Source organism: Rhyacophila brunnea, unplaced genomic scaffold (assembly GCF_057557595.1).
Source record: "Rhyacophila brunnea isolate RB1 unplaced genomic scaffold, BYU_Rbru_1.0 scaffold_11, whole genome shotgun sequence".
NCBI lineage: Eukaryota > Metazoa > Arthropoda > Insecta > Trichoptera > Rhyacophilidae > Rhyacophila > Rhyacophila brunnea.
The window spans coordinates 31,664,437-31,682,550 of NW_028232763.1; the positions used below are offsets into that span (position 1 = coordinate 31,664,437).

Sequence of the window (18,114 nt, forward strand, 5' to 3'; positions counted from 1 at the left end):
GTAATATTAATTTGTTTGTTACGTCAAAGAAGTATAACTTCTAACGCACATACATAAGTACACACACCGATTTTTTGTTATATTTCTGTTCAATGTTTACAAAATTTAGTAGGTAGCTGGGTACCTAGGTTTTTCTAACAAAAATTTAGTTGGTACGAAAATGCAAAATAAATATTATAGTATTGTTGGCGTACTGTATACATATTTTCAATATAGTATGCAAACCAAGGTTATAGTACAACTATTATTTAATATTTATTGTGATCGCCAAATTTTTAGTAGGTACCTACCTAAGTATTTTTATTATTATGTAATTTTTATATACCACCCATTTACCGGCCCACGATCAATTACGTGTTGGGTTATAATGTTGTAGATTATATTTTCAAATTTTGGGTCTGGCAAATGCACATGTGTGTTTGAACCCAGAGTGTGGAACTAATACGATGACCAACTGGCTAACATCCATTTCTCGTAAAAACAAAATATTGTTTATACAACCTCCACCTTGTGGAGGCCCATTTATGATCTTCTTAGGAGCAACCATAGTTAATAAAAAAAAAATATTTTGAGAAGGATTTGGGTTATTTTTGGAGGCTGAGCCTGAGCAATTTGTGAAATTGTTGGAAATATTTATGATGTCATTATGATGGCCTGCCTTTTCTCCTGCTAAGAATCTTTGTGTTCTCCTTTTTGCCCAACAAGCTGAGTAGAATATTGCTGGAAAGAACCACCGCCGGAAGATTGCTTACAAAGGGAAGCACAGCATCAGGTGCAGAGGAGGTGCATGCTTAGTAGTGACAAGTTGAAATGCGTTGTTGGACATGAATGGACCCTTACCGCCTCCACGCTACTCCTTGTAGTCACATTGTAAGTGTTGCCCAAAGGTGTTGAAGAGAACATTGATAGATACATAGATGGAAATCCAAATATATGAAAGCAATGACACAAAAAAACACCCCTACAGGCATTTTATCATATTATCACTTCACTCCAAAATCAATAAAAATCATGATAAATATGCTGTATCGTAGTCCGACAGTTAATTATCAAGGGATATGAACTGTCAGGCTTGAAAATGTTAAGTGCTTTACAGCAAGATAGACCAGGGGTAGTCAACCTTTTTATACCTACCGCCCACCTGTATCATTCTCTGTTAGTATTAAATTTTCTAACCGCCCACCGGTTCCAGAGTAATGGTGATTTATAAAGTAGGGAAGTAACTTTACTTTATAAAAATTATAATGCAGAGTTACAGCAATTTAAAACATATAATAATAAATACTTTATGTCAGACTTTCGGAAAATTTGGCAGAATAAATCTTTATAATACAACTTACTGTAATTAAATCTATCTTTTTATTTATTATTATTATTATTAGGTACTCTGCATGCATAGAAGCATGAAGTCTGATGAAAGTACATTTAATTAATTAAATTATTAATGAGATCCCGAGGCTGATGCTGTGAAACTAAATACTGGATATCTGGCTCAATTTTTGTTAGGAACCCAGGAAAACATAACAAAAATGTTTTTAAAACCCCTACCGCCCACCATGATAGCTGGAACGCCCACTAGGGACCAGGTTGACTACCCTTGAGATAGACCATGACAAGTATTATAATTGAGATGTGGCGATTATGTTTGTTTAGGCGAAGTTAATACTAATTTACCACACTAGCGATGAGTCCACATGAAGTTGACTGAGATGCGCTTCACACGACATGTGTGCCAACTTAAATATACGCTTATCACTGTGTTACCAATTCTTGCAGATAACCACCATGCATACGGAATTTCCCTGAGTGATATCTATGTTATTTTGGATAAAGAAAAATAATGGAAAAAAAGTGTTACCGAGTTAACTAGATAGAATAGCCCTGCCCTGCTGGTCCACTTATTTTTACATAACTTCTGAAGAGCAGTGAAGTCATGTTTATGACAAACTTTGACCTGCTTCAGAAAATTTGATAAGGAAACCACAGAAGTTTGGTTTTATAGTTTTGACTATGTATGTGTGTGTATTTCTGAAGGTTGGATTTCTGAAAGGCAAGGTTGATGGAGATTGTGCTCACATTCATTAGTTAAACAAGATATTACTTTATAGAATCTACTTTGTCATGCAGGACTGGAAACCAGTAAAGGCTGGAAAAACAGGCATGCCAGGTACGCTAGAGATGCAATATCGTAATAAAGATGGCGGCACCCATTCTGATTGTGGCGCTACGCTTTCAGTGTTGCGGCACTTTTTCCCGGTGTTCTTCGGCCTCCACAGAAGCAACCGTCAGCAAGAAGATTCAACATGTTTGAAATTGCCAGAGTATTGCGAGCATTTTAATTCTCCAAACCAAACGTTCTTCCAGTCGTCACAGTATAGTAGTAAAATAGAAATAAAACTGCATTTTAAATACATACATTTTATTTTATTCAATAAAAAAGAATTTTGCAACACAGTTATAGTAATTATAAAAATTTTGATAGTGTAACGTTATTAAAGTATTAATTTGGTATGTATCACAATTTCAGGTACCGTACCTAATCAATAATGGCAATATCTACATCTACATCAAGATGTATAACCGCAATCACCATACATTAACATCATTTAATATAATATAATATTTTCCCCTCTCTACACCATAATATCATGCAGATTGTATTATAACATCAGATTATAAGGTATTAAAAATATGTAATACCCAAACTGTATGTATTTTATTTTAAACAGATTTTTCTCATTTATATAAACTTAATAATTGGTAATAATTTGTTATTGTCAGGATTCATTGTTTATAATATTACATCTAAGCAATCCTATCAAGATTTGGCAGTGTCTTAAATAATGGAATCTGGAAATTTTCTTTAAAACTAATATTATGTTATAAAATTTATTTAACATAGAATGATTATGTACTGTGTAACAATAGAAAGGCAAGTTTCAATATAAAAAAATAATCATGAATAGTTGCAGACAATCAGAATAGAATTTTGACATACCTTCTGAACACTAGCAATTATATAATGTATAAATAATATAATATACATCATGAATTAAATCCTGCATTACCTTGTAAATAGTTTTTGAAAGATTTAGAATTATTTTTTAATAATACGTACCAGAATTCTTTTTATTTTCCATATTACAAAACCTGAATTTTCTGCATTTGAATTACATAATCATTGTGATAATTTTAATCAGGGGTGTGCTAGCTGTCCTTAACGGCAAAATGGTATCATGCACGATAGCGTTAAAGACCTAAATACGCTGCGAAATGTTTAAATTTGTGAAAGAAAACAATAATGAAGTCCTAGATGTGTTGTGAATTTTCAATACACGGTATGGCTAGTTGACACCTGGACACCTGATAGACGATATAGGTAAATCATGTTGTTTTATTACCTCTCAAAGGATCAAATATAGTGTTTCAATTTCAATACTAGCAGGTAAGTTAAATATACAGACAAACTATTAATTTTTGTTATATATTACGCCATTTATTAATAAACATCTTTTACATGGGACTGCCACTCCCTGAGATCACCCGGAATGGTCTCCATAGAAGACTGGACTGTTGAAACTTGAGGGCGCTTACTAACATTTGCACAAGGGCGCTCATTAGGCTTAGCATAGCCCTGATTATAACAGATTAGTACATAACAATATTAAAATAGAAAATTTATTGCACCGATTTCATTTTATGATTGAGATGTGAAGGGAAGACTTAAGCATTGGCAACTGCTGGAATGAGTTTCTCATAGATATCGATGCCTTTCAAAAAGACTTCGGCGTTTAAGAATTCATTATGGTCGTGCAGCAAGACAGGCGTGTTGATCATGGGGGAGAATCCGATAGCCGGTAAGCCGACTCCTCGGACGTAGCGACTGTCCGTTCCTCCGGGGAAGATTCTGTGCACCAATCGCAGATTACTGGAAATCACAAAATCATATTAAAGAATGGAAGATGAAAATTGATAAAAGCCAAATAATAATTTCAGTATTATAAGAGAGTTGTGATTGACCGACTCAAAACAATTTTTTTTAGGTTAATTAATTAAAAAATTTTAAATTTAATAAGAATTTACATAAAATTTTAGGGAGTGTAACTTTGAGTATGATATAGGGCCGCATTTTGCCTACGGATGTAATTATGTAGTTTCATTATTATGCACAAAATACCTGTGAATTCTTACCAAAGTAGAAACAGATACATTTTATTTGTATTATAGTAGGTACATTCAGCAAGCATGAAATTCTTTTAATAATATCTAAACTTTCTTTTACTTGTGTAGTATCAACAAAAGAAAATTCAAAGATTAAATTAGATTATAAAATACACAGGCAAAATACAAGTGAATTATTTTAGAGTAAGTATGACAACTCACAGGTCATCGGCAGCTTTTTTAAACCCGACCCAGTACGGATTGGTGGCATCTAATTTGGTGATTTCAACTTTAGGATTCTTTTGTTCAAACTCAATGAAGACTCCTTCGCCGGCCGCCCTGCACCAGGTGTTCATCTGTCAAAGAATAACAATCGTCATAAATACGAGATCTTTAAAGTAATAGTAAAATAACAATTAACAAGTAAATACTATTTATGGTAAACAACATTTTTGTATTTCAAGCTTTAATGATGGGTTTTTAACGTGTTTATTTCTTTTTTCCATTATTTATTGTATTGTAAAATTAGATGATGGTAATTGTTCATAGTTCGTTAATTTATTGGTTTCTGTAAGTCATTTTTTAAATGCTTTTGACAGATTTAGGTAGTTTTAGATTAATAGATTAAAGAGGTATATAATGTGTACCAAAGGTCTTGAAGAAACCCTTCATCTGCCAAATGGAGACTTCTATGGTTTCCCTATCAAAATAGCATTTAGCTTTTTTCATTTTATGATAAGTGCTATTTCTCTATACAACATCAAACGACTATTATATCTCTTCTTAGTAGACCACGATCGGTCCTTTTTTGTTTCACTTTCATAATATGTTTAGGCTCCATTTCTATAGAAGAAAGTCTTCAAGAATTTTGGAATTTAATTCCAATTGATTTAACTTTTATACTATTCCACTCGTTGTTTGCGACTCGGTTTTGTCTTTTGACATCTTCAGGCACTATGTGCACTCGCCAATTGTAAATGCACATTGATTCTCGTTTATATAATAAATTTAAAGAAGATAAAAACATGTCGCAAAAAACGATTCAAAATGGAATAGTAGTAATTTGAATCAATTAGAATTTTAATTCAAATTCCATCAAGTACCCTCCCCTCGGTTGATAGTATTAATTTTTAGAAATGTTTAATTTTGTGATGTGTTGAATAGTTTGATTACGTTTATATTCTTTGTTTTTATGTCTCAGACTATGTTACAGATGTAGTGTTTCTATATAGAAATACTACCAAACAGCAAGCTTGTGAGTGAGTCGATTGTATGGGCTCCGTATCAGTTGAAGTACGGAATAGATAAAAAATAATAGTTTACCTCTGCTTCCAAAGCATCATGGTCAACATCGATAGCAAGGCGAACATCAAACACAACAGTCAGTGATTCCGGTACTACATTCGTTTGAACACCGCCCTGAAACAGTTTACAATACATACTTTACTGATAGTGATTTAAATAATCATTAAGTGGTCCAACAACCCAGGGTGGGTCCTAGCCTCCTCCAAGAACTTTCTCCATCTCCCCCAACCGACTTTCCACCGACCTGTCTGGTATTTAGGATTCCCTCGATGGTTGGGCACGTCCATTCTCGCTACATGGCCTGCCCATCGGAGCCTGCCAAGTTTTATGAATGTAGAGATACTGGAAGAGGTTTTAGAGTTATAATCATCATTTATCCATGGAAAGTTTCCTCAAATACACGCCATTGTTATTAATTGTGTTCTTATAATACCAAGTTGTTGTGCATAATGCATTTATTAATAACAATATTTCATGAAATATCCAACCACTCTAGTCTTTTGTCTCTGTTTTGAAAAAGACTAAAAAAAAAATAATGCTGCAATTAAGGCTATAAAAAGTTTCCTTACCTCTTTATATGTTAAACTGTACAGACATAAAATAAAGAAATATAAACAATATTTATATAAATAACAAATACTTATAATATTTTTTATTTATTATACCTATTTCCACACTTATATTTATAACAAGACCGGTTTTGTCCTTGGGACATTCTCAATTAAGGACGAAACTCGTCTTGTTGTAAAATATAATCGTGGACATCAATAATAAGAATAGAAAATAAATATAACCAACACAATTATATAACAATCTCAAGAAATAACAGTAAAATGGGAAAACTTTAAATATTTATTGTTATTGATGAAAACTTACATATAATTGAGTAAGATTGACAGTGGTGACATCACCAATGGTCATGGAAGGATTTGCTTGTAACCTCTTCTTTTCTTTCTCACGGTAATCCATGAACTTGTCAATCAGGATTCTGACCTGGAAAAAGAAATCGCTCAGTCATCATAAATACAACATACTTCGCACTCAATTTGTATGCTGTCACACGACTCCAGCATTTTTCATGTCCTGGCATCATCCTTCATCATATATAGTTTCTTCATTTTACTTCAGGTGTTTAGATGGGTGAATTGTTTCATTTTGACTTGCGTGTAATTTATTCAATGACTAATAAGAATCATATGACTTATAATTAAAAATATTGTCTGCGTGTCGATACATCATTCCCCTCGCTCTGTGACATTGCCCCTTACACACTCGTTGGTTGGACAGCAAGCACGCTCCGGAATTCCGCATCGAGCCGCGTACATAACTTAAACTTTTTTCTTACTATTCTAGAATTTAAAAAATGTCGATGCTGGTTTTATGAATGTTTTCAAGGCTTAGCCCTCGTTGACTTAGCTTGACAAATGAGCGCATGACAGTAGGGTAGCTTAGAAAAGCTTTACACGTTCTATGTTATTATTACATTTGAAAATTATCAGTTACCACGTTTTTCTTAGCTTGTCTTCTTGTTTGTCCGGTGGTTGTTTATCCAGTACAAATCTTGCAACCAATTTTTAACTAACTTCCCGATTAGTTAGACATTTGAAACTTTTAGAATATATCAGAACACAATGCCAATGCATTCTTTTAATACTTTTAGCCATCTTTAAGTAGAATTGAATTCATTTACTGTTAATTCTGTTTTGTATGAAAAGTTATTTCGGAAGAAATCTGTAATCCAATCCACTATTATTGGTTGCTGTATTATTGGATGGTCCTAGCAACTAAATTATTAATATATACGTGCGTTACTATGGAAATCAAAATGACATTTCAGTATTCTATATTATTGTTTGTTTGTTGCAAAATAGAAAAAAAATGATTTATTGACAATTGCCTTATTTGCCCTAAATTATTAATACATAGAATTGTCAAGTTTATATGATTCAACAGAAAATTTAAAAACGTGGTATATAAAAAGTTCTTTTTATCTTGTAATGATTGTTATGTTATGTTGCTTGATCTGCAATTTCTTAGTGCAGTTGTGAGAGTATCCAATTTAGCATACATAGTAAATTATTAAATAAAATTACCTTCTCGCCAGCAGTATTCTCGAGAAGTAGAGATCCGTGTCCCGGTGTCCCTGGACATTTGATTATGAGATCTGTAAATAATGTCAATATCAATTATTCTGAATTAATTTCTTACAAAAATTAATATCAATTTGTGGTACGCAAATAAGTGTATATTATGGTTTCGTGCAATAATAACATTGAAGTGTCTGCGATTTTAAAATATTTGCCCTTTTAACTATTTTCATGGAATTTCTAAAAAATTAAGTTTTTTTTTAATGTTTCATAATATATCAATATTGATCAAACTTGTATGGCTGGCTTATAGACTACATTGTTGGTTTATTTTATTGTGTTAACTGTCAATTAATTCATGGTGAAAATGCGTTGTATTATTAAATTAATTTAATAAAATGCAAATTTTTGTAGTATATTATCCAATTTTATTAATTGTTGATACTAAAGTTACGAGATTAGTACGCTTAGAAACTTTTCGAAAATAATGCACATTCAATAATTCATCGCAACCAGGTAGTAATCAGATAGCAGCGGAGGAGTCGTGAGGTAAAGTTAAAGGAGGCACATACCTATATCCAACCATTGTCTATATAGGTTGCATTCAAATCGAATCATATGTGCGTATTATATGCATGTATGTCAACTTTTTATTTCCATAATATTTCACATGGACAACATTCACGTAATATTATGTTACATTTTAGTAATTTATATATTTTCCTTTGTTTTCTTATTTATTTCTGTAAATACTAGTGATACTTAATTTCTATTTAACTTTATGATAATTGTATTAGATTTACTATTTTAACACTTTTCTACATTTTTATAATAAACTTAGTGCCGAGCCACACCGGGCGACTCTGGTCGGCAGACCAGTCGCCGAGACCAGACCGATGCATGCAGTTATATGGAGCATGCCACACCTGGTCGCCCAGTAGTCGCGCAAGCAATAAAGTCGGGCGACCAGTAAAATATCGTTCGTGCGCTCGGTCTGGTCTCCGGTCTCTCTGGTCTCTCTGGTCGGGCGATCGGTAGCGATGTATGAAAACATATAACTATGTTTTGAGCGCTGCCACACTGGGCGACCAGTCGCCGGCAGCCACGCCGCGGATAGAACGTATTTTTGCATACTTGCGTGTACATTCATTATTATTATTATTATTGGCTGCCTCTCTGGTCGCCGGCAAGTCGCCCTAGTAAATCGCACGAAGAGACCAGTTGCGCGACTGGTCTCGAGACCAGAGTCGCCCGGTGTGGCTCGACACTTAAATGTCATACCACATTATTTTCTAAATTGTGGTGACAAATAGTACAATGCCCCTGATACATTGTCACACAAATCAGACGATTTAAAGTTAGTCTTTTTTCCGCAAGGAGCACCTCAATTAATTTGTAATGGGTAAATATCAGAGCTTGTGTAAAATAATTAAGGATTACTCACGCCAAATAGCTCTCTCGGCGTAGTAGAGAAGATAGTCACCGTTGGGGCTGGCAATCCCTTCATCGAGAGAAAAACCAATGTTCAGTGATTGGAATTCCTTTGTCAAAATGAACTTTTCCATTCCATCCACCCCACCAGTCTCCTCATCTGTAAACCAATGTTTTGTTTATCATATTATTATTATCAATTAGGTGGAAAGTTTATCCAAGGATGCCCAAAAATAATCTATATAATATAATTGGAGTGCCTGTCTGTCTGTCCATTTCGCACCGTAAGTGTAAAACTATAGTAAGTGCAAATGACTAGAGGTATTAGGAGTTCTAGATTTAATTCAGTTGAGAAAAATTGAGTTTCTAAAATAAAATGGGAATAATTGGTTTATAGGTACTGACATCTCCGTCCAAGTCGTGAACGAGAAGAGGCATTCATCTCCTCGCTCAGTATGATGGTGTTTCGTTAGTCATTAGGACTTCGGAGGTGAACAAATTAAAACACCGGAAATGTAGTCAGAAACGGCGAGGTTTATTACGTTAATTACTATTTGATTATTACATTGTTATAATTTCTTTTCAATTTAATTTTGGCAGATAGCGAGGTTAACACTCTTTCTGTGTTGCTGTCAAAAATGCTTCTCCGCGCCAAAACAAACGGCCGCACGAAGCGGTACAAATGCGGCGTTACCATTCGCGTTTTTTTTAACGGCATTCAGACAATATTGCCGGTTAGATATTTAACATTATTTATTAATTTTCGCAATCAACCCTTACTATTTGTCGGCTTAATAATGGTTCATGCTTCTCTAGATCCACAGAGACATCCCCAAATGGGGACCATTCGAGGGCGTAACAGTACATTATGCTAAATAGGTTTATTAATTTACATATTTTTGCACACGTATAACTTAATAAAATTACAAGTTGTTTTATATTCAAATCTCAAAGTCAAAAAAAATTGTACTTACTATGGTTTTACACTCAAGGTACGGTTTGTTCGGTTATTACTCAAAAACTATTAGACGAATTTTGATTAAACTTGTACAACTTATATAATATATTTGGTACGTAGGTACCAAAGAATTTGGACTATAAATAGAAAGAGCCTTATACGTTTATTATATGTTATATGTTAAGACATTTGAAATTATTTAGCAAATGCATGAAGTATGGTTAAGTTGGTAATCTCTAGAAATATTAACATCATTCATTTGGCATTCCGATTTTCTGATACAGACAATGGCCACCTTTTTATGTTCATTGTAATTACTTGACTGCAGTTATAAACGGTTTTACACAAATTTTACAGGATCAACTGATGCCCGAGTGTAGCATTATTAGCTGCTTATCTACTCATCGTAACAGATTGTCTTTCATACGTCCTGCAATTTGGCAAATAAATGTCATAGTGTGAAGTTTTCTGCAAATGAACCTACAATGCGAAACCAACTGTAGCTAACATAATGAGTGAACCAGCGGTCTTTTTTTTGTTTCCATTTCATACATTTAGGCTCTCTATAATAAAAGAATGTGTTTTCCAACATCTTTGGTAGATACCTATATAGTAGACTTTTATAAGATATTTCAAAAGAAACTTCTCGAAAATAATAAATGTGCAACAATATGAGGTAGGCATGTAGTTTGTTTCAACAGGACTTAATCTTTTATGACATTTTCAGTTTAATTAATTATTTCTAATATGAACCTAACCTCAAAAGGAGGTGACGTTACGAGGATGTGTGCACGACTGCGACATTATCAAGAAAGCAACTGAATTACCAATGACTTCAGCACAGCGCAGAATCACCACAGATGGCAGGAGATGGTTGGCAACGTCTGTAATTTCATTTATCGCCTTTCTCAGTAATGAGGCAAAGAATATGACGAGAGAGAACCTACCCTGGACCTAACGGATGAGTTGGCCTTGTTTGGTCTCCCAAAATAAAATTGAAAGAAGTAGTTAACTTAACAATGCTGTTTATTTAATTAACACTATGGCCAAAAATTAATTATGTTAAGTGAAGATTGGTGTCAATATATTATATATCGTAGATAAGCTTCTACCAACTGGCCGAAATTTGATATTTTTTTAATATACCTGGAACATAGCAGAGATGGAGGGTTCTCTTCAATCTGATGCCATTCTTCTTCAGCCTACGGACGGCTTCCAAGTACTGGATACCGACACACTTCATGTCTTGAGATCCCCGAGCGTAGATCTTGCCATCTTCAGTGAGGTGAGCGCTGAACGGTGGATATATCCAGCTATCCTGTTCACATTACAATAATAATTATAAATTCGTGTTTCGATTATTATTTATCAAGTAGAAGTATACGCTTTACAACTTTGGACTTTTTACTATATGTACTGATACGCCTCTTTGCCTGATTACCTCGCATAAAATTTGATCAAAAGATATTCACTAGTATTAATATATGTAGTAATAAATAAATAAATACAGTCGAACTCGGTTATTACGATCTCGGACATAGCGAGATCTCGGATGTAATAAGGAAACAATCATTTTGGTTTATGATTTTCTCCATACATTTATTCACTGTTATAACGAGCAACTTATCGGATATACTGAGCTAAAATACTGTTAATGTGTCGATGATCGTTTAAAAACATTTCGACCCTAAGCAATAAAATCCGATCGGACAGGATGCTGCCACGTTTATGACTCTAGTTAAGTGTCTAAATACCTACCGAATCGGTGTTTTCGCCGACAATAATGAAAAAGTATCCATGCATATGGTTGAAAAATCCAAGATTTGTGAAGTCCGTAGGTACCTACCAGCGTTCATTACAATAAACAACTTCTTTTGTAGTTTATGAATGCCATGCTTGTTTCGGGGAAAAATTCTAATTGTGTATTTTTGTTTGAATTTTAATATAATAACTTTTTGTGTTATCTGACCGCTCATTTAAAAATACCTATTCTCTGATATAAGGAGTAACGCTTATAAAGAGAAAATTCAAACAAGTTGGACTGTATAACAAACTAATGAAAATTTTAGATTTGTAATGTGATATTTTTCTACTTATCTCTACACATAAAATAAGATTACAATCAGCATATAAAGTCATGAGTCTTGGGGTCAAATTACAGATCTGGCAAATTAATGTATTGTCTTTTCAATTAATGTTTGGGTCTAATACGTTGAGCAAATGGCCAACATCCGTTTCACATATAACAAAAATCTGTCTCTTCCTATGGCTGCCGAGATCCGCATTTAATTGTAGAGCCAAACAAAAAAAATATATATATATACAGGCAGCCCTCGACTCTTGCACGTAATTGGTTCTTGAAAATCTGTTCTAACGTTGAATTTTCGAAATTAGAGGGAAGTAAAAAAAACATCAGAAAGTGGTACTAAAACATATTTTTTAAATACGTCATACTCGATTTCAAATGCATCTGGATAAAAAAAATCCTATTAGAGATTCTAATCGGATGCATTTGGAATTAAGTAAGGTCTGCGTTGACGCACTCAAACTGCAGTGCCGTGTGTCTTAGCCCGCTTATCATTGTGTTACATTATCTATCGGAATTGGCCTGAGTGATATCCGTGTTATTTTCAATTTAGAAGAATAACGGAAACGCTTAGACTATATATACATCTAGACGCCACCCGTTACATTGCTAAATGAAGCCGCGTGCCTTGCGTTTGGTTTGTGGGCGAGCGAACGCATTCGCCTACAAATGTTCGAGACCATAGACCATTTCACTAGTACTCGCCCAAAGTGCTCGCACTAGACGCTCAGAATTAAAATATAATTTTCTATTTTTTTACGTTATATAGTATTTTTAAGCGGTCACAATGCAACCATTAGGTAAAGATATCCATAATTTAAGTTATTTTAAAGAAACACTAGGTCACTGATATTAAAATATATAATAAAATACAAATAAATTATCACGAACATGTATCAACTTACCTATGAAACGTAATACCATCTTCTTGCTTATCAGTACGGCTACCACATTTTAAGACAACACACAGAACCATCTTTTCTACTTAATTAACTAAAAATATTTACCATTGACTTTATGTTTAACACAAAAAATATCAATTTTAGCAACTCGAGCTCGCAAGTTATCGACGCTATGTGAAGCGTTTCGCCCAATTTGATGGCGATAGTTTTTGAAACTAGCTCACAGATATGTAGACCTTTTATCTTACTCTAGCGCGTGTCGCAGAGATTGTAAGGGTGCCGAATACTTTCTCACTCGCACTCATGCATCGTTTTTGTTCAGGCCTTGCGGAAACGTGTTAACAAGTTAGAATAATCGTGTTGGTATTTAGAAAGTTTTTCCATTATATAGATATGATTTAGAAGAACTTGTGGGTTAACTTTTTGAATGATTAGTCGTATTATGGTTGCAAGAATCTTATACAGACGTAATAATACAAGTAATGTATTCAATAAAAATCTAATTTTGATCAAATTGGGATTAAAATAATCTGATGATAATATCTTACAATGATGCCAATTTAGACAGACAGCTAGATTATGTAATAAAATACAAATCATCACCATATTAATGTAAGCCACTTATGTAATTTAGGTGACATTAGGATTTTTTCTAATAATATATGACTAGATAAGATGATTATTTATGAGAGATAAAATATATGTATCGTTACTTTAAATTTAAAAATCCTTTTATTCATAGTATAATCTAACTTAACTCAATACTTCATGGCCGACATCACAAGTAACATGTCCGGAAACTTGCACGTATGCAGTTCGTCGTATCACACTGTTACCGCCTAAAGCATAGCATCCTCCGAGGATCCAAGGCCATGAGGCCTGAATCATCATTGGGCGGATTCATGCAGACATGATCAGATCGACTGCGAGATAGAAATTTCTAGTCCGCAAGCTTAGATTTTTTTTGCTTAGACCCTTTTGCAAGTTCTACAAAATTTAATAGAATCATTCTAGCCCTTAATATAAATAAAATCCTGCATTTTTTTTGTACCTACATTAATTCTAGAAGCCTTACCATAAAATTCGTGCCTAGCATTAAAATCATTTACCTAACTAAAGCTTTTAAAAAAAATGACCTCAAAGCTCACGGCGAACTGTGCCACGGTGAAATTTTTTACGTACAATTTACATGTAAAGGTAAAAAATTAAGAGTTTAGAGTATCTTTCAGAGCTATGGTTCGGTTCAGGAATCTACCCACCAAAGCATCGCTATATCACTATAGCTAATATTCTTTCCTCACATGAAATACAGAAGAATAGATTGACTTGCTTACTGGGAATACTGGAACAACGTCCATGTGCGAGTTCAGCAAGATGGAAGGTAGAGCAGGCTGCGTGCCCTCCCATGTTATCACAAGGACGGGCTTCTTTGGAACCGGTATGAATACTCTGTATGGAAGACCCAGCTGGCCGGCTTGTCCTTGGAGGAAGTTCAGACAATCATCTGTGGGATTAACAAAAACACTATATTACCACCAATAACTTTATTATTATTTTTATCTAACAGTTGGATTATAGTTTTTATTTCAGTTACTGTCATTTCCCTCCATTTTGGAAAGTGAAAACATGCTGTCACGTTGTAAGGATTTTCTTCTGGATTCGGGACTTGGAGGTGAACAAATAAGACACCGGAATTGTGTTGGAAACGGCAAGGTATATTTACGTTAATATATTCTAAAGGTTACATTTTTATACAAATTCTTTTCAATTTATGGTTTTGTCGGATAGCAAGGTTAACACTGCTTACTGCGTTGCTGTCAAAAACGCTTCTCCCGCTAAAACAAACGGTTGCTTACGAGCTGTACAAATGCGGCGTTGCCATTCGTATTTTTTTTAACGGCATTCAGACAATGTTGCCGGTCAGATATTTAACATTATTTAATTATTTTCGCAATCAACCCTTACTATTTGTTGGATTTGATACCGACTCGGGCCTCTCCAGATACACAGAGACATCCCTAAATGGGGACCATTCGGGGGTGTAACATTACCTACAAGTAAGATTTATGATTCAGGTGACATTATAAAAGGATTGTAATCTTTTATAATGCAATTAATCATGATTCATTTAATCAAATGTCAGATAAACACATTGTATAATAATGTAATCTTTATTGAACATAAAATAAAAGAATTGTGAATCATTCTTTTAATAAAAAAAAATAGTTTATGTAATCTTTACTTTTATTGAATAAAAGGCCAATGAACTTACATAATAATATATTAAATTAAAGCTCCGCTTTGCAATACAAATGGTAATTTACCAAAGATATTAAAGAAAACCTTGTATGGAGTCTAAGCCAATGAAAGTGATGGCAAAAAAAGACATTAGGACAACTAATTTACATACAAACCCTGACAAAATATGCCCATAAATACTTTTTGATGACATAATGAAATTGCCTTCAATGAAAAAAATTCTACATGTTTGTAATTCATTCACGTAATAATTGTTAACCTTTTCTGTGCTTCATGATATTACTATGGTAGTATCTGACAGGCCGCAGATTTTTAATAACACACACGTTGAATGTAGGTGTAAGCTCTTACTAAAATCGCTGTAATACCGATAGTAGCTTAGTATTTCATAATTACCGTAAGTCCTAGACTTATACAATTTCGACTTACGTAAATTCATACTTATGCGATTAAATAAAAAATAGTTAGTTAATTAATTAATTAAGAAATCTTACATTTGAAAACACTACTATGCAGTCAAAAACTGATATCTCCGAATGCAATACTTCTAATCCACCAAAAAAATATAATAATACAGTAAGTCGCCAACTTACTGTATTTTCGACTTACATGAAACGTCACATCATCACGTAAGTCGAGGACTTACTGTAGATGTCACTGCGTGTTTAGTTTTTTAGATTATGCAAATCAATCGACAGTGGCTAGTAATTTGAGTTTATCGGATGAGATGACGCGCAAAATTCGTACGTGCGGTCTGTCGATCACGACCTCATAGAGCGAGAAAACTCACTGAAGGCATAGAACCGGTTAATTAAGTTATTTTTTTATTTTAAAATACTAAATATTATTATACACAAGATTTAAGAATGTTCGATTCTTATTGTTGGAAATAATGTACTTTTGAAAAACATACCTATTAGAAAAATCCTTCAAAAAGGTAGTGTGGGATTCAAGCTCACATCATACGCTGTGCCAGTGAGTGCTCTTATCAACTAAATTAAAAAATCTATCTCCTTGGCTTGGTGGAATTTGAAATACTTTCGATAGCAGTAAGAGCACTCACCTGGAGAGTGAATGATGTTTGAATCCCACTTGGTTCGACTTCATAGGTATGCTTCTGAGGAGTGTCTATATGTATTATTTAATTGAACAATTTTTTATCGAATGAATAATACAGAAGAATATTATAATATACAATTAAAAAATATTATACTAGCGTGATAGAATGAAAATTTTGATTAATACCTATTGTTAATTTTATGAATTACGATTACGAAAAGATGATCGCCAATAAGAATTGAATATAAAATAATATCTCAGTTGCATAATGATAGTAATTTTCTGTGTGAGACATAACCCAAATTACGATGTATATGGAGCTCATTCGGTACAAATATTTTTTCTAATATATTGTACACTTCTCAGGTGTATTTTTTTTAAATTATGAGATTTTGGAAATAACCGGACGCCACTGCTAGAAAGAATAATGCTGTATGTCTGTCACTGCGATACACTAACAAGGAGGCAAGAGTAAGTTGTTCTGATTATTTGTAGTAGTAATGAGTTGCGAACGTGTTAAAACTAAAGGAAGGCAACAATTTACCAATTTATTTGTGGTACGACTCGGTGCTCATTGGCGACAGACAAATAAATCTTTGCCAACAAGTGCACTTGTACCAACAATGTAATTATCCAGACCAGGCTTTGAAAGGAAATTCAATGGGCATATATTATATTCAAGTAGCATTTACATTAACCAACTTCAATGGTGGTTTTAGTGATGTGGACGCTTGAGGCATTGATTTTGAGGCGTTGATTGTGAGTAGGGAATCCAATCCCGAGCCAAAATTCTGATCCCGGGATTTCGGGATTACAATTTGACAATCCCGGGATCCCGGGACTGGTCCGGGATTGGAATTTTTTCAATTGTTAATATAAAATCTTTATATTTACAAATAACATTGATAAAATCGGTCAAAAATAAATCTAGTATAATTTATACAATTTAAGACATTTATTGTTAATATTGTATACGTTCAATCTTGGAAATACACAAGTTTAACGGAGTAAATAATATTGTAATTTAAATAATAATGTGAATTTAATAGGAGATTGCTGTTTCTGATAGTAAAGACTTAATGAATGGATTAGCGAGATTTAAAATATTAAAGCAAATAATCATGGTGTACTGGCCTTTCCGCTTCATAAATCTAATTAGTCAGACAAATATGAAACTGCCGTAAAACGTATGATATCATGGTGGAATTACTTTGTTAAAAGTGCGAAGCATTATTTTTTCCAATCTTTCCATTTTTAATAATTTACGTGAAAAAATAAAATGAATCGGCAACCTACACACGGGTATAAATCAAACTTCATTCAAACTCAGTTTATTTCTAATGTAGTTATTTTTTATTAAAAGTATTTTTTCTGATATATTTTCGCTTTTATTTTATTTTCCATAAAAATTGATAAAAAAATCAATCCCGAAATCCCGGGATTATGTTTATCAATCCCGGGATTCATAGGTATCGAAAATAGCTCGGGATCCCTAATTGTGAGGTTCTGATTTTGAGACCCCAACAATAAAAATTTCAACAATCAAATTTTAATTTTCTTAATAAAACCATACATTAACACCAGTGGTGTAGTAGGCCAGGGACGGTACTCCTGCACTTTTCCCAACACTTTTCATCAATATAATGTCACACGCAATAATTTTTAGTCATGTTAATAAAGAAAATTATGTTACTGTTATTTTTAATTTAAAATTAATCGAGAATCAGTAAACTGGTTGTAAAAATGTGAGGAAAACGATTAGTCAGTTCAATTTCTAAGCAATTATGGGAAAATGTATTGGTATTTAGCATTCCATTGCTTGGATTTTTTGTCTATCAATAATTATGTTTTGAGATAAACCGAAGT

At 33.4% G+C, this 18,114-nt stretch overlaps 1 protein-coding gene across 4 annotated transcripts in view; it reads right to left on the reverse strand.

Annotated features, from left to right (window-relative positions):
- Positions 1-2,402: 2,402 nt before the first annotated feature.
- The window catches only part of LOC147078587 (aminoacylase-1-like), a 32,038-nt gene continuing 16,326 nt past the window's right edge, over positions 2,403-18,114 (reverse strand). For all 4 annotated transcript variants that reach the window (XM_085960266.1, XM_085960263.1, XM_085960264.1 and 1 more), the window contains exons 2-9: positions 14,265-14,434; positions 11,089-11,260; positions 8,998-9,144; positions 7,560-7,630; positions 6,343-6,459; positions 5,485-5,580; positions 4,384-4,517; positions 2,403-3,928 (exon numbers count right to left, since the gene is read on the reverse strand). In XM_085960266.1, coding sequence (XP_085816392.1) covers positions 3,724-3,928; positions 4,384-4,517; positions 5,485-5,580; positions 6,343-6,459; positions 7,560-7,630; positions 8,998-9,144; positions 11,089-11,260; positions 14,265-14,288 — 966 coding nt within the window. In that variant the 5' untranslated portion in view covers positions 14,289-14,434 and the 3' untranslated portion in view covers positions 2,403-3,723. The remainder of the gene's footprint in view (positions 3,929-4,383; positions 4,518-5,484; positions 5,581-6,342; positions 6,460-7,559; positions 7,631-8,997; positions 9,145-11,088; positions 11,261-14,264; positions 14,435-18,114) is intronic.